Here is a 22,793-nt window from a genome sequence, read left to right on the forward strand (position 1 = left end):
ATGTGCCCCCCTGGCCGGCTGCTTGTTGAGATTAAGGGTCCATCTGGGCTGGAATTCTTTTCAGCAATGACTAGTCAGATGCTTCTGGAAGCTCACAAACAAGGCATGAAGAATCATAGATCATAGAGAATCATAGAGTTGTAGAGTTGGAAGGGACCCTGATACAGGATATGCAGGGATACAGGAATATGCAGCTGTCCCATAACACACAAATAAACAAACATACCATACCATTGTTTGCTCCCTGGCAACTGGTACTCGGAGGTAAACTTAGAATCATAGAATCAGAGTTGGAAGAGACCACAAGGGCCATCCAGTCCAACCCCCTGCCAAGCAGGAAACACCATCAAAGCATTCTTGACAGATGGCTGTCAAGCCTCTGCTTAAAGACCTCCAAAGAAGGAGACTCCACCACACTCCTTGGCAGCAAATTCCACTGTCGAACAGCTCTTACTGTCAGGAAGTTCTTCCTAATGTTTAGGTGGAATCTTCTTTCTTGTAGTTTGAATCCATTGCCCCGTGTCTGCTTCTCTGGAGCAGCAGAAAACAACCTTTCACCCTCCTCTATATGACATCCTTTTATATATTTGAACATGGCTATCAGATCACCCCTTAACCTTCTCTTCTCCAGGCTAAACATACCCAGCTCCCTAAGCTGTTCCTCATAAGGTTTCAGCCGTTCCTCATAAGGTTTCAGCTTACTTCTTGAATATGAAATTTCTATTTTGCTATCATGGCTAATAAGAACATAAGAGCTGTCCTGCTGCATCAGATCTAGAGTCCCATCTAGGCTATAAGCACGTTAGTGGCTTAAACTTCCCCTCTGCTGCATTTCACCCAATGCGTGTGATGTGATTTGTTCTCTCACCCTCACAAACTCCCATTCAATGAGCATGTGGGCTGCCTGAACTGTACACATCTCAGCATAACTGCGGCTTACGTTTTCAAATCGTATGGAAGAAGCTCTGACGGGAAATGCATCAAACAGGAATATTCCTCAAGAAACTGCAGGATACATAAAAATTGTGGCTATCTGGCTTCAAACACCAGTGCGGGGAGAGCATTGGAGTTGGAATAAACGGCATGTGCCCACAGCCATGGATTGAGTTGCTAAAGTATTCTTTTACAAAGCGGTCTGCTGTCATGTATAGACAGTGGGGAGGTAGAAGGAACCCTACATAATTGTAGATTCCTTGCTGCCGCGCATGCATCGTGCTTGGCACATTGCCACTTGCTCGGAGAGAAGGAATTCTCAAGCATGTAGCTGTAACATTGGGTTCTGCCGCCACCTGGTGACATTATTAGAAGGTACAGCCAGCCTGGTTCAAGGGAGAATTCTTTGGCAGCTAGCCTGTGCCACAGCCCAGAAAGTTTGGGGCATATCTAGGGAGCAGCAAGAGGACTGATGGGCTTTAACAATGGCATAGAGCAGGGGTCAGCAACCTTTTTCAGCCATGGGCCGGACCACCATCCCTCAGACCATGTGGTGGGCCAGACTATATGGGGGGGGACTGTCCGTGGGCCAGATTGAGAAGGCGATAGGGCTGCATCCCGGCCCACAGGCCTTAGGTTGCCTACCCCTGGCATAGAGGCATGCCTGTTCTTCTGCTCAATGTCACTGTCCGCTCAAAAGACCAGAGGCAAAACTGCATCAAGGTACTGGGGGACTGCCAAAAAGATGGGCTAGTACTGGAATAGGATGCCAAGCACAGTTACAGCACGAGGCTGTGTCTCTGTATACTGCCTTCATTTTGTAAGATCCAAAGCATGTGCTTAATTGCAGAACCGCCGTGCTGAGTCCATTATGTAACAACCACAGGACTTGGAGAGGAAGCAACAGCTGCTTTATCTCCAGCGGTATTGGGGGATTTAAAGGCATGTACCCTGCAGCAGATGCAATCCCTAAACAGGCAAAAAAAAACGCATTGGAGACAAGGCTCAGTTGGTGGAGCATGAAACTCTTAATCTCAGGGTTGTGGGTTCAGCCCCACGATGGGCAAAATATTCCTGCATTGCAGGGGGTTGGACTAGATGACTCTTATGGTCCCTTCCAACCCTAATAAATTCTGTGTCCTTAGGTGGACATGCTCAGGGAGAAGACAGATGCAGTATTTTAAAATTGGTCAAGAGTGCTTGACTGTACTGTTGCTGCTTTGTAAACAGAAATATTTTGTTGTCATCTATGTTTTCTGAGTTGTTTTAACTGTTTTTTTGAAAAAGCATTGTGTGTTGTTGCTCTTTTTGCAGGTAAGGGAAAAATATTGTGTGTGTGTGTGTGTGTGTGTGTGTGAGAGAGAGAGAGAGAGAGAGAGAATAAAAACAAGTGCAGGCTTTATTAAAAGGGGAGGGGAAATACAACCATGATGGGAGGAGCAAGATGAAATACTTCACCTAGTTTGTATGTATGATAATAATGCAAGTCACCTTACAAGGTGACCTTGAACCTTGGATGAAAAAGCTGCTGTAGCTGTTTTTAAAACCCTGCTTCTGTCTACACACCTCCATCTAAGGATGCGAAATGAGCTAGTGAGGACCAGTGGGGCTGCTCACTCATTTCTTTACTAACAGGAGGAGCACAGTGACAGAGACTAGTGGAAAGAAGCTATTGTACGAAGACAACAGCTGCCAAAGCATGGAGACACTCCTAATCTCAACAGCAATCATAATGTACGCCACCACCAGTTGTGTATGACACCAGGTCACAGTTTGGTACAGCAGCTTCTGAAGCCAGGATTTTGCCACTGAACCAAAAAAGCGATGGAAGCGGTAGTCTGCTTCCACCATAACGGCCCAGCACAAAAACCCAAAGACCTGGCTAGGGTGGAGGCCATGCCACCAGGCTGAGAAGGCAAAGGTGGCCAGGAGAGGATGTGAACTACTCTGCTGGAATATGAGACGCCTCAGCCACTGGGCTGTGCTCTTGTTCCATGTTCGGGTAAAGCCGGCAATTGTGTTGGTTGTTTCCAGGGTCCAAATGCCTGTGTCCATGACGACTCTGTCGGCAGCTGCTGAATATTGGTGGTGGCCAAGATCAGCCCCAAACCGGCAGCAAGGAAGAGGGACTCGTCAAGCAGCCAGTGAGAGTAATAGGTGAGCCTGAAGGACAGGGCTGAGGTCCACATGACGTAAACGCAGTCAAAGTGGGTGCAGTCGATTAGGTCGTCCAGAGGGGAAATGTATCCCCTCATGATATTGTTCAACAGGCCCAGAGTCAGAGCCCCCAGGCCTTTTCGAGTGGCAGCCGAGAGAAGACCCGAAGAAAACGGAGCCTTGGAATACCTTACCATGCCTGAAATCTGCGGAAAGAACACAGAGGGCCTCCCAGCAGGGTCGGGAAACACAGCAGATAAGTACACGGTGGCAGTGCCTGGAGCAGGTGCCAGCAAAAGGATCTCCTCTCTTCAGATGGCAAGCCCACCCTCACTTTTTTTCATGGATATCCAAAGCCAGTGAGGTGACTTCTGGGTCATCAGCATGAGGGCAGAAAGGGCAATGGGCAATCTGAAACAGAGCAAAAGGTTAGCTCAGTGACAGAAGGGCACACAATTTGCATTTAAGAGCCGCCCAGTTTTAGGTCTCGGCATTTTAAGCATCTGAAGAATGCCAGGAGTTGTAGTTTGGTGGGGGTGCTGAACATTCTTTGTTAGATATCTCAAACCGCCTCACAGAACTACAATTCCCAAGATCCCATGGGCAACAGGAAATGGCTAATAAACCAGTCTGTCTGGTTTATATTTTCTCCCTTCAAAAGTAATAGAGCCGAAGCTACCCGCTTGTCTTTTAAGTCCTATATACTTTTCGTAGTTCAGAATCCGACTTTCACGCAGATCCTTTTAAGAGCAAAATTTGTGTGGTACGCTTGCTCACCTTGGGTCTCTTTTTGCAGGGGAGCCTGATCCAGGGGACAGGTGTGACCAGAAGGGCGGGTGGCAAACATCACTTACTCAAAAGTCCAAATGTGCTCATGGAAATAATAATAATAATAATAATAATAATAATAATAATAATAATAATAATAATAATAATTTATTATTATTGTTGTTGTTGTTATTGTTATTGTTATTGTTATTATTGTTATTATTGTTATTATTGTTATTATTATTATTATTTGTACCCCGCCCATCTGGCTGGGTCTCCCCAGCCACTGGGCGGCTTCCACAAAGATTAAAAATTCATTAATAAGTCACACATTAAAAACTTCCCTAAACAGGGCTGCCTTCAGATGCCTTCTAAATGTCAGGTAGTCGTTTTTCTCTTTGACATTGGATGGGAGGGTGTTCCACAGGGCGGGCGCTACTACTGAGGAGCCCTCTGCCTGGTTCCCTGTAGCTTTGCTTCTTGCAGTGAGGGAACTGCCAGAAGGCCCTCCGCGCTAGACCTCAGTGTCTGGGCAGAAACATGGGGGTGGAGACGCTCCTTCAGGTATACTGGGTTGACTATCCCTCCTCAAAAAGAAGCTCCCTGCTTAGTGATTATTTAGTTTGTCCTAATAAAGGTATTACAGTACTGCTCCTGTTTATACTGGGTATAATTCCCATAAAGTTCAATGACAATAAAATTAGTAAAAAAAGCAGTTATACCACCCAGGAAAGGACACTCTGATCCAACTGGTCTGTCTACTATTTCTATGTGTACTGAAATAATGCAAAGTAAATTGCTCCTAGACTAACTCTGCCAACCAACCGATACACTAGACTAGAGCAAGCACATCTTTACCTGATACATGCAGCTTCTTGTAGGTAATATTCTTTATAATGCAGCCCAAGATGGCAGAGTGTTTGCCAGGTCATCTGAACGAAGAATGCCCATGTGTGGACCTGCTGTGGGCCAGTGGAATGGATTACAGCAAGAGAGGAGAAGGCAGATATAAGCAGCAGCAGGGCATAGCACCCCATGGCAGCCCAGGCCAGGAGGAAACCACCCACCAGGAGGAAAGTGTACCTAAAAATAAACAGACATGTTTTCAAAGTCATGAAAGCAATTTTTCAGGGTAAGAAGTTTCCAGCCTGGCACGAAAGTGAACAGGCTGGGGGGGAAGTGTGGCAAGGCAGAGGTGGGGAGATCTGGGAATCTGAGCTCCCTGTGTAACATCTAGTTCCCAACCAAACACTTTTGTAAGAAACAAAAAATCAGCCAGGTCATCACACTAGTTCAGCCTGCATCAATACCCAAAGATGCCATTTGGTTCACTGTTAGAAATAAGCATAAATTATTAGCGCACATCAATTCACACTCTTAAGACAGTGCAAAAAGCTTCAACTGGTGGAGAATTCTGTGGCATGCTATTGGAAGAAAGATGGCAGGGAGCTCCAGTTGTAACTGATTTTCTTCTCAGTCTAGTTGTTGCTTTTAAAGTGCTACACACTCCTATACAGGGCTTTTTTTTCCAGCTGGAACTTGCCAGAACTCAGTTCCAGCACCTCTCAGGTGGGCACCATTGCCATTATAAGAGAACAAGGTAGGCGTTCATGGTGAGTTTGGGCACCTAGAATTCTAGAAAAATAACACTGTTCCTATAAGAAAAATGGGAAAGTTGTGGTCCCTTCAGATGTTGCTAGACTACAGCTCCATCACCCCGACCTTGGCCATGCTGAATGTGACTGAGGGGAGTTGGAGTCCACAACAATCTGGAGGGCCATAGGTTCCCCATCCTCTGGTATATACAATAGCCTCCTGTCCACTCAGATAAGTTGAAGAAGGCCTGTTTGTATGTTCCCATTTTCATAAGGACAGAATCGTTCAGGCACGGAGAATGTATCTTCCTGTTTGGTACCCAGAGGTGGTTGCTAGTACTTACAACGACATAGGAGACCAGCAGATGACACAAATGTCTATAAAATTAGTATGTGATACTTTACAGGTATAGATGGTTTCCTGGAAATTACAGTGGCAAATGTTGGAGCTCACCTACACTGTTTTGCTATGTTCCCAGCTTCCTAGAATTTTTTTTCCAGAAAATTGATTATTTTTATTTTTTTAAGGGGAAAGGGGCAGGAAATCCAGGGCATGCTACAAATGACATGAGGCTCAGGCCCCCACAAACATAATGGCTGGTGGCACCTTCTTTTGCATCTCACTTTCTGGAAAACAATTGGATTGTCCCTTTCCTTACCAATCCACTTTTTAAATCTCCTTATCCACAGGTGAAAACTTTTCTTTCTCAATTGTTCCTAGTTCCTGATACATTGAGCTTATTATTTTCTAGACGCTGCTGTTTTTTGATTGGCTTTCTTTTAAAAGTATATTTTATCTTTTAAAAAAAGATTCTTAGTTATTGTTTCTATTGTAGGCTTTTAAATTCTTGTTTAGACCTTGCTTTTATTTGCTGTTTATTAGTCAAGAAAAATATAACATTTTAAAAGTAATAATAGTAAAAAAATTTAGATAATGATACATACCTTGCATTTATAGAAAGATTCCCAGAGGCACATAGATAATGGAACAAAATAGCAAATGGAAAAGCAGCTAGCTGGTATAAAGCTGTGGCTTGAAAGAAAAACGGGGCTTCCCAGTTCATGAAGACCCTCATTCTCAAAATGCTATTTTGCTGTTGTCTTCCAGCTGTTTCTCACCTAAATGAAGTGTCTCAACAAACAGTGTTGTCTTTTCCCTATATTTGAGTAGGCTAATAATGGAAATCACCCAGATCATAAAGGTCAGCGTATCAGAGTTTATAACTATGGAGATGGGACATTCTGCCTAAAATATATCATTGAAGTATATTATTTGTGCAAATGCCATTTTCACTGAGCTGCTGTGCCATGAAAGTCGGATTGTCACCCGATGAGGCCCTTTTGAATACTGATAATGAGGTGGAAGCAAAGATAAGAGCCTCATACCAAACTGATAACATCTCCACGACACACAAAATTGCCATACTTTCAAAAAAGCATAAATGGTTGTTCTTATCCTTCCCTTATAACATCCATCATAAACATTACCAGAATAATACACAGTAAGTCAATATAAAAAATGGCAACTGTGGAATATAAAAAAAATGGCAACTGTGGTGGGCATGAATGGAAAATTGTTTTAATACATTGGATCGTAGTGGGTATAAGGGTCAGTACAATAGTTAGGTTTCCAAGCGCCCATATTTCTCACAGATGGTCCATGGCTAAATGGAGGCATGCAGTGAGTTTCACTAGAAATGAAAAAATAGAAGGAAAATTGAACATCCCTTCCCTATGCGCCACAGTCCTGGTAAATATCACTCCCATCCACCCCCAGCCCACCCATAAGGCAGGCTGAGGCAGCCACCTTGGGTGGCAGAAGCCCAAGAGGCAGAGCCCCCACAAGTGCCCTTGGGCACCCTACCACCACTGGTGGAGAAGCAGCAAGATGGCACCAACATCTCAAGAGATCCTGTGCGCTCCACAAAATCTTGAGAGAACTCTGCGAGATCTCATGGTCACTGTAGCTGCTTTGTGGGCACTCCCCAGGTAGGGGAGGCAGCACCTTCCTGACGCAAAATGGGATGCACCACCCCTGCCCAGAGCCACCTGTTGGAAAATTCCCAATGGCACACTTAGTTACGTGTTGTTTGGCCATAGTTGACTCGGGAATCAAACCCATGCTGCTCCCTTCATTCCACCACAACACTGGGGAGGCTTGTAGCTGTTATTAGTGTGGGTCAGAGTCCAACTAGGGCAGCTAAGGATGAAATTTCCCCTTGGCCATGAAACCCATTGGGTGACCTCGAGCTGTCTCTTGCCTCAACTACCCCACATTGTTACTGTGAGGATAACCTTAATCTCGGGGTCGTGAGTTGGAGCCCCACACTGGGCAAAAGAGTCCTGCATTGCAGGAGGTTTGTTTGAGCACAAGCCGATCCTCGTGATCCCTTCCAACTCCACAATTCTATGATAGTGCGTTTCCGAGCACAATTCAAAGTGTTGGTGCTGACCTTTAAAGCCCTAAATGGCCTCTGAAGGAGTGTCTCCACCACCCACATTGTTCATCCCTGACACTGAGGTCCAGCTCCAAGGACCTTCTGGCGGTTCCCTCACTGCAAAAAGTGAGGTTGCAGGGAACCAGGCAGAGGGGCTTCTCAGTGGTGGATTCAGCCCTGTGGAACACCCTCCTATCAGTTGTCAAGGAAATAAACAACTATATGACATTTAGAAGACATCTGAAGGCAGCCCTGTTTAGGGAAGTTTTTTATGTTTGATGTTTATTGTGCTTTTAATATTCTGTTGGGAGCCGCGCAGAGCGGCTGGGGAGACCCAGCCAGATGGGCAGGTAATAAGTACTATAAGTAAGTACAATAAGTAATAAATTAAACTATAAGTAGCTAAGTAACATAAGTAATAAATTGTTGTTGTTGTTCCATGAACCACTGTGGGAGAAGCAAGCACACCACTTGAGCATGATATAAATGTATTGAATGCTGGCTCCCATGTTTGTCTGTTTACACGAAAAATTCAAGCTGCATAACATCGTGTTCCGCGTATTAACAGGTTAATAATACTCGCCGCCGCACGATATTAAGCACAACAATGGTAACCCAGAACGAGGGGAGGAGTTACACTGCAGGGCGGGTTCTCATTGGCTACGTCGCTCCCATCCGGCCCGAGCGCAAGGCTCGGTGAATCGATTCCCGAGGGCCACGTTCGCCACTCCTTTCCTTCTCGTTGGTATCAGCGGGCTGCGTCGTCGCCGGCCGAGTAATAGATGAGCGGGCGGACAAGATGGCGGAGAAGGCGCAGAAGAGGTGAGCAGATTCGACCTGGTCCGGTCTCTTTGGTGGTGGGCTTAGCGGCGGTCTGGTGGATGGCAGGTCTGCAGTTTGGCTAAGAAGGTGGGCGGGAGGCTGTGGGATTGGAAGCCGGAGAGCGGAGCCCCGGTCTTCTCCCCAGTTCTCTTTTTCCCGATGCAGAATTAAATTTAGCATTATTCTCACCATTTGCCACGGCTGCCCGTTTATTAGTCTCTTCTTACCTTGTATGCATTTCGGCTCTGTGTAGAAATGTCTCGTAGCCGCTGCTGCCCGATATGTTTCATGTCCTTTTGGCGCCACTGTATACATTTTTCTCTCCACCGGAGAGGTGGAGGATAAGACTCCACGCATCTGATAGGAAAGATCAAGACTCTTCGTGAGAAAAAAAGGGGTCTTAGCCTGATAATTTTCCAGCTTGGAACTTCTTTCTCCATAGTTTTCATTCATTTGCTTTACCGTTTATTCAGGCTTCTACTTTATTATACCAGGGTGAGAGAATCTTTTTAATAAAAACAAAAACATCCCCACTCTCCTGTCCTTGCAGAGAAAATAAAATAGGACATGAAAGTTACACATGGACTGCTGTCCTGTGCCCTTGCCTTAGAATTCAGCCCCACTGAGCTCAACTGGGTGTATTTTTAGTAGACATGTATAGAATGCCATTGTTAAAAAATGCTTTCCTCCGTTGTGGGGTGGAGCAGTCTCATTGTCTGTGTTACAGACTTCAGGCTTGTGAAACATTTTGTTTTTTTACTAGAACCCTGGTTAGATTTCTTAATTTTTGCAGCCCCCTCCATGAGGGACACGATGGAATCCTGAGATGAACTGTCAAGCCTAAATTCTCTTAGCACCCCTTTCTTGAATTGCCCATCAAGGAAAATCTGGAGCCACTGTAACTGACCCCAGTTACAGCTGGGTAACAGCACCCAGATCTCCTAATCTGGAATTAAAAGCCGCTGAGTGGGTCTAAGCTTGCTTGAAATATTCTGGATATATTTTCATATACATGTGCTTTCAAGGGAGATGCAAAACATTGTTGTTTTTTTGTTGATGTTCTCTTTTCCAGTGTAAAGATTGCTCCTGGAGCTGTTGTCTGTGTCGAGAGTGAAATCAAGGGTGATGTGACAATTGGTAAGAGAAAGTAATTTGTGTGGTTACTGTAGTTGTTAGAATCTCCAGAGTTAATTTGAATTATTGTCAGATTAAAGATTTGTTGTTGTTTCGTCGTTTAGTCGTGTCCGACTCTTCGTTGACTCCATGGACCAGAGCACACCAGGCACTCCTGTCTTAAAGATACCAGTCTACAAAATAGTCTCTTAATTCCCACATATTGCTTAATGTTGTAAAGCAGCATTGCCTTCAGTACAAGACAATCCCTTGATTCTGCAGGGGAAGATACAGTGGTGCCCCGCTAGACGAAAATAATTCGTCCTGCAAAAATTTTCGTCTAGCGGGTTTTTCGTCTAGCGAAGCGGCAATGACAGCCGTGCTCCACTAAACGAAAAAAAAAAGACGAAAATTTTTCGTCTTGCGAAGCAGCCCCATTGACTTTTTCGTCTTGCGGGGCAGCTTCCGCTAGACGAATGCCGTTCGTCTAGCGAGGCATTCGTCTAGCGGGGCACCACTGTAATCCAAACAAGATCAATGTTTGTTTACAATGTGGGTGGGGAACTTGCTGTGGAAATTGTTGGACTCCCTACTACCATCAGCCCCAACCAACATGGCCAAATTTGAGGGATGCTGGGAGTTGTAGTCAAATAATATGTGGAGGGCCACAGGTTTTCCACTCATAGTTTGCAACGATGAACAGTGAGTACAACCAGTGAGCCGATCAGAAGTACAGGTGCTCATGAGGGCAAATATTTCATATTTATGTGGTGTTCTTGCTGAGAATGTAAAAAGCTTGTGGTGTTCCAATAGTCCCTTCCACTGTTTGAGAATATAGTTGGTGGTTGAGATTTCTTATTGGTTCCATGTACATCCATGGTAACCATGTATTGAGACAAATTGCTGCCCCATACCCTCTGTTTTCATGAAGTAGTTGGAGAAATATATTACCGCTATACCAGGAGTAAACTTTTGAATATTTCCTACAGGGCCTAGGACCGTGATTCACCCCAAAGCACGGATCATTGCAGAAGCTGGGCCAATAGTAATTGGGGAAGGTAACCTCATAGAAGAACAGGCAATTATCATAAATGGGTAAGTATGATATGTTGAACTTTCTTGGGCCAAAATGTTGTACCTTGAGAATGCCTTAGTGAATGTATCCAAAAGCCAGCTTAATTTTTAAAATGTAAATGCAGGCATAATATTATGCAGTCTACCCTACACTAATAATTATAATTATAATTTTATTCATATGCCGCCCACATGCATATCATAGCTTTCTGTCCCCTGCAGCTTCTCTCAGTGGTGGACCACATGTTATGTGTGCAGAAGGTCCCACCCTTATCACCTTGGTTATGCCAGTGAAAAAGGTCTTGGCAACTCCTGAATTCTCCAGTTGCACAGCACTACTGGCGCCTTCTTTAGCCTGTCAGAGCATTTTGCTCTACTGTGCCAATAGTCATCTGTCCTCATTGGCTCTGCAGTCTGAACAGTCAGCTTTCTAACTCCTAGAAAAAGGTGAATCCAAGGTACTTGCTATACTGAAGGACTTGTCCTCATCTGTATCCATGTTTCAAAGCTAAATGTTTTGGGAAGCTGCCCATAATTTAGTTTTTCCACCAGATATATTTTAATTCCTATGTATATTGCAAAGGTGGATGTTTCGCCCAGCAACCTTCTTTCAAATTCACACCTGTTGTGGCATTCCAGAAGAAACAGACTTGCCTTTGGGGCATGGGGTAGAGTGGGGAATCAAAAGCAGCAGCTCAAAGCCATTGCAAAAGTTTTAACTGTCCAAACCCTATACAGTAGCTACCAAAGATAAAGACAGTTCTCAATTTTTCAACAAAGACATGGTTTTTTGTGATGTAGAAATGTTAATGCATGTTTCAATCCTTTTACAGCTATCCTGAAAACATTACCCCTGATACAGAGGAGGTGGGAGCCAAACCAATGATTATTGGCACCAACAACGTCTTTGAAGTTGGCTGTTGTATCCTTCAAAAGAGCAGTGTTTTTTAAAGTGAGAAAGTGTATGTTTGCACAGGACAGTGAAGGTTATAGGCTACTTTAGCAATGAAAACGCCAGTTCTGTGATGGAGTGATTTATTACACACACACACACACACACACACACACACACACACCCCTTTTCACAAGGGAGAATTGTCTTGAGTTTTATGACCTATCTCAGATTCCACAGGTGTTGTTAGTCACTTATATCTGTTTTGTTCCCAGGAACTTCTACCCATGGGCATTTTGTTCATGTTCAGGGCAAGAGCTTCCTAATAATGATGGGGTGTGGGTGTGTTTGTAGTAAAACCCAATGATATTTTTATACAAGAACTGCATGCATTTATTTCACTACACAAATGTGCTGCATGGGCTCTCTGTGCCTTTCATTTCACAGGGAACATGTGGCAAAATAAATGTCCCTGCTTAACACATTGCAGCACTCACAACAAACATGGTAAACACATGCTAGTTTCCCTAATGTGGGAAAAAACCCTGTATTGTGAGCAGTGGCCTCTTCCTTGGGACAAAAGGCCTCAAAGTTCTGTTTTGTTGTGTCTAAAGGGATCAACCATTGCAGCTGGTGTTCCAAACTCAAATGAGCAATCTTAAATAAATGCAATCCAAAGGACCAGGTAACGAAAACAACCCTCCCACAAGGCCAGCAAAGCAAAGCAAAAGCAAAAACAAAACAAAACATCACATTTAGTATCATTACAATTTCCCTTGTTATTTCCTTACCTGTAATATTCCCCATGTTAACTGTGTTTTTAACTTAGTTGACAGCCTTCTAGTACAACAAGCTGTGAGTTTTGTTTAATCTCCTGTCTATCCTTGCCGCCTTTTTCTGTGTATGTTTCCCCAATTCTATGAAAGTAGTAGCATACTTGTCCTTGGGGATTCTTCAAAGAGGACTGTATTAGGAGGAATCCAGGATAAGGAAGCATGCAAACTAAATTAAGTACTCTTCTTAACAGTGACTTACAGATTCCCAAGCAATGAAAATAGGAGACAACAATGTAATTGAGTCCAAAGGTAAGTATGTTGATTAAGTGGGAAATTGATAACGGGGGGTTATTTTTTGTTTCTAGTTTTTTCATTGTATTACATATTCTCTATGCTTCTGAGGATCACTCCTACATCTGACAATACAGGAACGGTTTATGTGAAAAACCAATTTTGATAAATATATTGTAAGTCTGTAGCAGCATGCTTAAAATTGCAGCCTTGCTTTAAAAAAAAGAAGTTTGACTAAGACAGTAGTTTTGGAAACAACACACACACACACACACACCGTCCATTTGCAAACTTTCTTAATTCTGAGTTTCCCCTTGTTCTCCTAGAGCAGTCATGGGTAACTCTAGATGTTGCTGGATTAAAACTCCCATCAGTCCTAGCCAGCATGGTCAGTGGTCAGGGATGATGGGAGATGTAGTCCAGCATCATTTGATAGATGATACAGACAGCAGCAATTTAAGACCAGAGTATAGTTGCACATCCCTGGGTTGTGTACACTTGGAAGTAAGCGCTGGAACTGTTGGTACTCAGAAGTGAGACTGCACATGATTGCAGCCAAAATCTGATATCAGCTGATATCTCAAACAAGTTGAGTTCTAGAAACAAGACAGAAAATGTGGGACGTTACGGAGGAGTAGCAGAGAGTAGACTTATGTTGATGATATCCTCTGTTTCTAGAGGTGAGATGCTGGGCCAAAGAACAGACCAATGATTAGACTTCATGACGTTGCTCATTCCAGATGGGTTGTTTGCCATTTCATAATGTGAGATTTTTTTGTCTCTGCAGCATTTGTGGGTAGGAACGTGATTTTGACGAGCGGCTGTATCATTGGAGCCTGCTGCAATGTCAACACCTACGAAGTCATCCCTGAAAACACCGTCATCTATGGAGCTGACTGTCTTCGGCGAGTGCAGACTGAGCGGCCCCAGGTAGGTGCATGACAGGAGTTCAACCTTTGCTAATATGCCACCAGTTGTTCCTCCCCTTCCAACAGCATGACTTTGCCAACCCAGTCTGGTCTATCAGGACGGAGAGCCACTTGTTTCCTTTCCTTTCCCATCAACTCAGCACTCCCGTGTCTGTGGTGCAAAGGCCAGTGGTGGTGGAGCAACTGGTTTGTCAATGAGAATGTCATACAAAACCTGGCACAAACCTAAACACACTTTTTAATCCTCTCTGAGTGGGTCACTTGTAAGAGTCCATGATGCCTGGACCTTGATAAGCCACAGTTTGCAATCAGTTTCTAATTCTGGTTTTCTAGCTAGTTGCAAACTGTGGCTTATCAAGGTCCAGGCATCATGGACTCTTACAAATGACCCACTCAGAGAGGATTAAAAAGCCTGTTGTCTATCTCAGCTTGGCTAGGGCGTAGGGGAGACTCCCAGGATGGTAGGAAATAGAAATGAAGTTTATGGATAATTGATAATTTGCTTTCCCCTATGTTGTCTTTAAGGATGCTTTGGTTCTTTATCCCATGAATTATTTTCCCTGGTAGAGCAGAACATAAGCAAATGAATTCAGACTGTCAGTATTATCATCTATCTGCTGCTCCCCCCCCCCCAATTTTTTCACATTGCTGTTCTTTTTAGCCACAAACATTGCAGCTGGACTTCCTAATGAAAATCCTGCCAAACTATCACCATCTTAAAAAAGCCATGAAACCAACTTCTACTCCTGTGAAGAGCTGAAGACACCCTTCTCCCAGCATGCTTACCAGATCTGCAGTGCTTTCAGGACTCTTGTGTCCGCAAGAACTAACTCACTTAACTTACATGCTCGTTCATTCCATTGCGCAACATAATGTTATTTATTAAAATGTTGAAAAATGAAATGTTGTGTGTGATGTATTCCCCTCAGTGGGTTGTCTTCTTCTTAGCTGATAAACACTTGCATTTCAGTGGAGGAGTGAAATGTTTTAGCATTACAGGAGGTATAATTTTCAGTGGAATTGGGGCACATTAAATGCCATAGGCACAATTCAGGAAAAGCGATGCACTTTTTAAAAGTCCCACTGCAGTCAGTGGGAGATGCTCACATTGAAACTTACAAATTCATAACTACCCGATCAGAGGTAGGGAACCTGTTGCCACTCTTCAGATGTTGCTGGATTTCGGCTCCCAGCACCCCTAACTATTGGCCAGTCTGACTGCGGCTGATGGTAATTAGAGTTCATCAGCGTCTGGAGGGAAGCCACAGGTTCCTCACTCCTGGCCTGGATTGCACCTCAAGTGTATTAGAGCTCCTCATAATTTCTCATATATGTGTCTCTCTTCAGACAAAAATGGTGCAAGACTGAGTCCCTAAGTGCTGTGCTGGCAGGAACTACCGGTAATGGGAATTGGGAATCCAGAACATCTGAAGGACACCAGATTGGCAAAGGCTGCCCTGAGTAATCCAGCTGTGACTGGTTATCGCCTCCCCTTGGCTTTATAATACACTCTCACACTCCATGCACAGAGCCATTTGTGTGCACTCTAGACAGTGTGAGAGAGTATCTGTACCTTACTGAACAAAATAGAAAATTCTTTCCAGTAGCACCTTAGAGACCACGAAAGCTCATACCAAGAACAAACTCAGTTGGTCTCTAAGGTGCTACTGGAAAGAATTTTCTATTTTGTTTCGACTATGGCAGACCAACACGGCTACCCACCTGTAACTGTACCTTACTGAGCAACCCTATACCTAAGTGTGAAATTCTAAACACCCTTAGGAGTAAGGCTCCTTGAAAAGTGGGACTTTCTTATGACTAACCTGTGCCGGTGTGTTCTGTGACCCTAATCAGCTGAAGTCATAGCCCCCAATAAATCTGTTATCTTTTTTCCCTATTTTCTCAAAACATGCAATCCAGGGGAAATTAAGCATCCTTAAAACTTGTAAAGGAACTAAGCTAAGCCCTTAATTATGTCTGGGCAAGGCCCACTGATTTCAACTGTACTTACGTATTCTTAAATTTATCTGGATTGTACCTACCCTTTGGTTTTTCCCCTAGGGTGAGAGTTGTCCAATACAGCAATACCTAATTTCTGTATTCACTGGAGGTTTTTAAACAGATGTTGAATGGCCATCTGTCAGGGATTATTTAGCTGTGATTCCTGCATTGCAGGGAGTTGGACTAGATGACCCTCGGGGATCCCTTCCAACTTTACAATTCTCTGGGGCTACTCTATTAGTCCAGAGGCCATCAGCGTAACACAAATAATCCCAGAAGTTGCCAGGTTCTGCCCTAATTAGGGTACCAGGAAGCAAGATGGGTTTTCAGCTTATGGAAAACATGCACACAGGCATTTATGAGGGCTGGCAAAACAACGAAAACCCTGCGATATTCCTGAGCTGTTTCTCCCTCCGGAATGGAAGCTCCTCATGGAGAACCATTTGCTGAAGATCTCAATGAGTAGATAGGCTCTCAGATTGAAAATGCTTTGTGAACAAAAATATTCTGCGACTGATAACTTCATTAGCATCCTCTAAACATAGCTGTCCCAATCTATGCGAAGGCCTGCTTCCAATGGTGGGTGCAAGTACTTGTTCCGGCTCCATGGAATTATCTAGATGTGCTTTTTGGCAGTTCTGTGATACGATACACGACTGCATCTAGGGCTGCTAGCAGTTGTATGCACAGAGAGCTGGACTGGGAACCAAGATCTCAAGAACACCTCAAGTGTGTGAACTGCTGCCATCCTTGTGCTGCCCCTAAGGCTCATTAAATAGAGTTGCAAATTGAGAACATGTTTCTCTGTATACACAAGGGGCTTGACTTCCCTTACTATTTTCTAATCCAAATCTCTCTTGCCCTGCTGTGATTAATTCTCCCTTAGAAACAACCTTGACATGCCTCCACAAACGTTAGGACTTTTTAACATGCAAAATATGCACTCTGCCCTTGGGGAGTTCCAAAAGTATACAGTATATTATTCTTACGCAAGGGTGATTGCTGGAGAGTGTCACCTAGTGGATAGACTTGATGGATTTGGGATTAAGAGTCCCGTAACGCACACTGGGTGACATTGAGCAAGTTTCTGTCTCTGCCTAGTGTTGCTGTGAGGATAAACAGGAGAACCGAAGGAGATGACCTTCAGTGAAGATGTGATCGATCGTGCCATGTGTGCTGTAACCTGAGTTCCATGAGTGGAAAACAATGTTTCAGGATAAATGTCTGACATGGAGCTGGTGCAAGAGGTTCTGCAAAGAAACCATCCAGTGATGTGGCATAAAAAAGCAACATACAGGTGAAACTCGAAAAATTAAAATATCATGGAAAAGTCCATTTATGTAAGCAATTGTTTTCATTAGCTACTGGAGTTTAATATATGAGATAGACTCATGACATGCAAAGCGAGATATGTCAAGCCTTTGCTTGTTATAATTGTGATGATTATGGCGTGCAGCTGATGAAAACCACAAAGTTGAAATTGTTAATTTGTGGTTCTCACCAGCTGTACGCCATAATCATCACAATTATAACAAATAAAGGCTTAACAGACATACCTCGCTTTGTCATGAGTATCGCATATATTAGTTTCACCTTTTAAGTTGAATTACACGATATTCTAATTTTTCGAGTTTCACCTGTACTAGCTCATGCTTCCTTCGACTTAAACTAAAGCTAATAGTGCTTCCTGGATAGCTCAATTGGTTAGAGCATGGTGCTGATAACGCCAAGGTTGCAGGTTCGATCCCTAGTAGGATCGGCTTCCCTTTGACACCTGCCCAAAGCAGGGCTTGCTGCCCCTAAGCCTTGGTGTGAATGTGATTCAGCAGCACTCTTAGCGTTCTTCTGTGACGCAGAAGGCTGTTGGTGGAGCAATACGATCTCAAACACACATGCCCATTGTGTGCTTGTATGTACGGAACAAGTTGTGTGGTTCTTTGTGTCCTGGTCACTTTCTTTGAGGACATAACCAAATATGTCTAACCAAAACAGCAGTAGCCAGCCATTCCTTCCTCCGTGTTGTTTCCATATCTTTCTCATAACACACATGCCTGCTAATCGTGAGGATTTCTTAAGGAGATGTTAAAGCTTGATGCTTCAAATATATCAAATGAATGCAGAGCAACATCTCCCTCCCCACATTCCAGTGGTGAAAAGTCATTAGAGGAAAGGCTAATGAGTTAACATTGCTGTGATAAGGGAGCTGGAATAGCTTGACCTCCAAGAGGCCCCAGAGTTGAGGGGGGGAAATGGGTAAATATTTTAAACAATGCTGAGGAAAGCACAGGAAATTGGACTGCCAGGGAGTAGGCCCGTCAAACCAAACAGTACGAATTGTCCAGAGGAACTAAAAGTCTCTTTTCATGTTGCTCTAATTCTGCCTGAGACTAAAATGCTTTTGTGTGTCTGCATCAGATCCAAGGCATTTACGTTAGTGGTGCAGTATATGGTGAAGGGAACACTTGGTGTACATGTGTGTGCATGTGAGAGAAAGTGTGCAGAAAATGGGCACAAAGTTGCTGAACCACAACTCCCATAATCCATGGCTATTGCCCATGCTTTTTAAGTCTGACGGGAGTTCAGCAAAATCTGGAAGGCCAAAGGTTTTCATAAATGAGGCACACTGTATTCTACTCGTTTGTCCCTGGCATTGAGCAAACTTCCTCTGTACAAGGAAGACCCATTCATTTGTTGTTGTTGTTCAGTCGTGTCCGACTCTTCGTGACCCCATGGACCAGAGCACGCCAGGCACCCCTATCCTCCACTGCCTCCCGCAGTTTGGCCAAACTCATGCTAGTCGCTTTGAGAACACTGTCCAACCATCTCATCCTCTGTCGTCCCCTTCTCCTTGTGCCCTCCATCTTTCCCAACATCAGGGTCTTTTCTAGGTAGTCTTCTCTTCTCATGAGGTGGCCAAAGTACTGGAGCCTCAACTTCAGGATCTGTCCTTCCAGTGAGCACTCAGGGTTGATCCTTCATGGATCACCACCATGTCATGGCAAAAGGGCTTGAACAACTCAGGGAAGCTATGAGCTATGCCCTGCAGGGCCACCCAAGATGGACAGGTCATAGCGGAGAGTTTAGACTAAATGTGATCCACCTGGAGAAGGAACTGGCTTATCCCTGCCAAGAAAACTCCATGGACAAAGACAACAGACCCATTAATCTCTCATGGCAACTGAGAGACCTATCCTCCATTTATTTGTCTATTCCAGTTTTGAAGCAATCTAAGTGTCTTATCACCAGCAGGCAGGAGCATGGGATTGGCTCTCCAGGGTCACTTGATTCAAGTTCAAAGCACAAACTTTCAAAGAATTCTGGATAGGATAGTTTAACTTCCAGCAAACCTTAACAGAATTCCTTTTGAGGGAAAGAATGTGCATCACGTGTGCTTTAAATCATCTATACACAGCTTAGTATCCTGTCTTGGACAGCCGGCAGTTTCCTCTTCTGCCCAGCAGTTTAAGGAGAGACCAACAGTAGGCCTGATTTGACCCCAAACACTCCTGATTATTGCTCTGTAGTGCTTGGTGCAGGGACTCCCAAAAGCTGCCCAGTTCTCTTTTGTAAAGGAAAGCAACCCCATAGGTAGAATGCCTAGATGTCCTAACTCAGGCCAATTCAAAGGGGGGGGGGGTGGACTCACCAGACAGCAGAGAAATGAAAAGCCTGCTTGGCAGGCAGACAAGCCGTCCATGTGATGCGAAACACACCAGAGCTCTGGCAGTGGGCTGGTAAAAGTCAAGATAACTGATGGGGGAACAGCAAGTAATATCAGCAAATAGACAGCTGGACACAGCTACAGACCAGTGGCAACACCCCAGAGATGTTTCTTTGAAGGGGAACCAAAATATTTAGGCAGCTGCTGAGCTTGTGTATACACAATACTCATTTTAAGGTGGTACGGTGGTAGATCCAGGGTTGCCTGCCTTGCACACATTGTAGTCCCCACCCCCATGGCTGCTGTTCCAACCTACAGAATCTGCTTGACCAGGTAGAATGTGGAAGAGAAAACTTGAGGCTGCAATCTCAAGAGTTAAGGGATTGCTCACCTTTTAGGCCTGTGGACCCATTTGGGTTTTTCAAGAGAGTGCTGTGTGGATGCAATCACCTCTAATCATTTATAGCCCCTTCCCCTCCCAAGAGACAGAAAAAAACAGCACATTTCGTTTTTTTCCAAGGGATCTCTGTAAAATCCAGTTGTATTAAAATCTCGAAGTGAAAGAAGAAATGGGAAAGAACATCATTCTTCCAACTTATTCCTTTAGCTCTATGTACTATTAAAGGGAGAAAAGGGTAGCCACTCTCATCATTACACTGGGGGGAAGGGGACTCAGAAGCTTCATGGTGCATCCATAGGCTTGAGATGTCAATGTGCATTGGCTCAAACACTGATTTTACACTGGGTTTACTTTACAACCTGTTTATTTTTTTAAAAGAACGATTTTCTTAACCAGAAAATCCATCTTTCCAATTATATGGAGGCTAATTACAGCAATCTTATGAATTTCCAACATTCATGTATTTTCAGCGTGGCAGCAACATACATGAACTTTTTGTAATGATCATGCACTTTTCCAGAAATGTCACTGGGAAAAATATATATGCAAATAAGTAGAATGATTAATGGCTATCTAAACATTATAAACTAGTATCCATTTAAAAAATAAATAAACTAGTATCCACATGTATAAGGGAATGCCCATTAAAAATTGCATCTATATAGCATTGCACAGCAATGCAGAATTATAGAACAACATCTAGAGATCTTATAGGGAGATCGCTAACATATGTAAAAGTGATATTGTAATGACCCACCCAAACTTACTTTGTTAAATCTCTGGGGTGGTTATGGGTGCAATTTGTGTACTTTTTGGACCTGTACAAAATTCTCTACCCGCGCCATTGAGGGAAATCCAGTTGTCTTGAGGGATCCTTTTTCCGAATCCTCTGTGAATGAGATGAAACTTACTTTTATATTCTACTCCTTCAATCACTTTTTATTTTCTTTGGATGAAGACACATTGCCCCCAACCCACGAGCAAATATCGTGTGAGGAAAAGGTTAGATCCCCTAGCCATGCATTTTTAAAAACCTGCATGTAAGATGCTGAGTCACATTTAATGTCACCTGTGGTTAGGCCTTTAGTATCTCGATGGAATACTGCGTTGGAGCCCCACAATAACCCTCTCCGATCTTCCAAAGCAAATGTGGGGTGCATGTGTGACAAAGAAATTTGACTTCTTGCCAAAGGTGATGGGGACGGGCTGGAAATGACACACCACATAAAAATAACTTATTAAAGATCTATTTTTCTGTACACTTTTGCTTCTACCTCATCAATACAAACTTTACATATCACCAGTAATACGGTAATTTCTATATACACGTGAAGATACAAAACAAAAACATAACTCAAAGCAGACTAATGCCTCTCTGCTCGCCCTTGGGAGAAGGTTGCTTTGCTTTTGCTAGGAAATTAAGGCTGCGGTGCTTCCTAGTAATACAAAAAAAAAGTTCTGGAAAAAGTTTCAACACACATGGTGCACACAACCCTCCCCAGAGTGAAAGGCAACATCACTAAGAGGATTTGACAGGGCAGATAAAAAAAGAACACAGGGGTGGGGTCCATGATTTTTGTTGGGGGGGGGTGCAGAACCTCATATTTGTATTGATTTACGGGGAGCTTCAACCATGGTGGTGTGTCCCACCCACCCACCCTTTCCCCCCTAAGAAACGACACATCCCTCTCTCTGGACGTTTCTTATTTGAACTGCTGGTCGATCAGAGTCCCCTTCACTTTGGCCTTCTTGCCTCCCGGCTCGGCCACTTCCTGCAGCCGCCTCTTGCAAGCGCCCTTCCTCCGCAGCTGCTTCTGGATCACCCGCGCGTTCTGCGCGTACGAATCGGCCACTTCCCTCGCTTGGATCTCCTCTTCCTCCTCGTCGACGGTGGAGACGGTGACCGAGCCGCACTTGCCCATGTCCTTCGTCCGACGGGTCACCATCACTTTCTCGGGAGGAGGCGGCGGCTGCTGCTTCTGGGACCAGCCCTGCCCGAACTCGACCAGGGCCCCGTCGACGACGAAGGTGGCCGGCGCGCCGTCGGGCTGGTGCCGGTAGAAGAGGAGCAGCCCGCACTGCGCGCACTTCTTCCTGAACTGCTGCTCGACGCCGCCTCCGTCCCGGCGGAGATAGGCGCACTCGCGCTCGTCCTCGGCGTTGCAGAGCTTGTAGACGTGCTTGGCGGCGTCGATCACCCGCGCCCGGTCCCCGGGCCTCATGGGCAGCTTCTCCAGCGGGCAGTCCAGCACCAGCACCATCTGCCCGCACAGGCAGTAATAGACATGCAGGGGCTTCTCGCCCTCGCCGTACTCCTCGCGGTCGCGCGTATCCGAGCAAGCCAAGGAGCGGGACACCACTTTGGGCATGGCGGAAAGAGGGCCAAGCCGGCCAGGAAGGAAGGAAGGAAGCCCCTCCTTCTCGGATATACGGAGAAATGCAAAATGCCGTCACGCTTTGCACTTCCGATGTAGCTGCCTGGATGCGCGGATGCGCCGCTTGCAGCAACACGCGGGATGGCGCAGAGCGAGGAGACGCTTCGCGCAGCTGTTTACCAAACAGCTGGATGGAGCGCCTCCCTCTCCTTTAAAAGGGGTGGGGCCAGGTTGAAAAGGATGTTCAAAATAACTTTTGTAAAACAAAGCAACAACCCAGAAGCTTTTGTTTTGGGAATTATAGGGACAGAACTACCTAAATTGTACAGAAAATTATTTATGTCTGCTGCTACTACAGCAGCAAGAATGCTGCTTGCTCCAAAGGGGGAAAGAAGCAGAAGTCCCAGGGAAGGAAGAATGGATACAAAAACTTACGGAATATGCAGGAATGGCAAAACTTACCAGAAGAATAAGAAATCAAGATAACCAAAACATTTTTTTATAAAAGGATGGAAATGGTTTGTGGAATGTTTACAGCTAAATTGCAAACAGATAAAAACATTGGCAG

The 22,793-nt window shown here is 44.5% G+C and overlaps 3 protein-coding genes across 3 annotated transcripts; 1 reads left to right on the forward strand and 2 right to left on the reverse strand.

Annotated features, from left to right (window-relative positions):
• Positions 1-2,495: 2,495 nt before the first annotated feature.
• MBOAT4 (membrane bound O-acyltransferase domain containing 4) lies at positions 2,496-6,544 on the reverse strand. The gene is given in 7 exon segments (XM_033173458.1): positions 2,496-3,044; positions 3,047-3,286; positions 3,289-3,423; positions 3,426-3,461; positions 3,464-3,501; positions 4,717-4,941; positions 6,399-6,544. Coding segments are annotated over 7 exon segments (1,299 nt in total). The 5' UTR covers positions 6,530-6,544; the 3' UTR covers positions 2,496-2,550.
• Positions 6,545-8,609: 2,065 nt separating this feature from the next.
• Positions 8,610-14,611, forward strand: DCTN6 (dynactin subunit 6). The gene is made up of 7 exons (XM_033173603.1): positions 8,610-8,713; positions 9,786-9,850; positions 10,816-10,921; positions 11,734-11,822; positions 12,830-12,877; positions 13,647-13,789; positions 14,450-14,611. The coding sequence occupies exons 1-7, from the start codon at positions 8,691-8,693 to the stop codon at positions 14,546-14,548; spliced, it is 573 nt and encodes a 190-aa protein (XP_033029494.1). The 5' UTR covers positions 8,610-8,690; the 3' UTR covers positions 14,549-14,611.
• Positions 14,612-21,520: 6,909 nt separating this feature from the next.
• LOC117061241 (UPF0428 protein CXorf56 homolog) lies at positions 21,521-22,356 on the reverse strand. Its single transcript, XM_033173944.1, has one exon. It carries the CDS (start codon positions 22,217-22,219, stop codon positions 21,554-21,556), a length of 666 nt encoding a protein of 221 aa, XP_033029835.1. The 5' UTR covers positions 22,220-22,356; the 3' UTR covers positions 21,521-21,553.
• Positions 22,357-22,793: the final 437 nt, after the last annotated feature.

The sequence above is a fragment of the Lacerta agilis genome, chromosome 16 (assembly GCF_009819535.1).
Source record: "Lacerta agilis isolate rLacAgi1 chromosome 16, rLacAgi1.pri, whole genome shotgun sequence".
NCBI lineage: Eukaryota > Metazoa > Chordata > Lepidosauria > Squamata > Lacertidae > Lacerta > Lacerta agilis.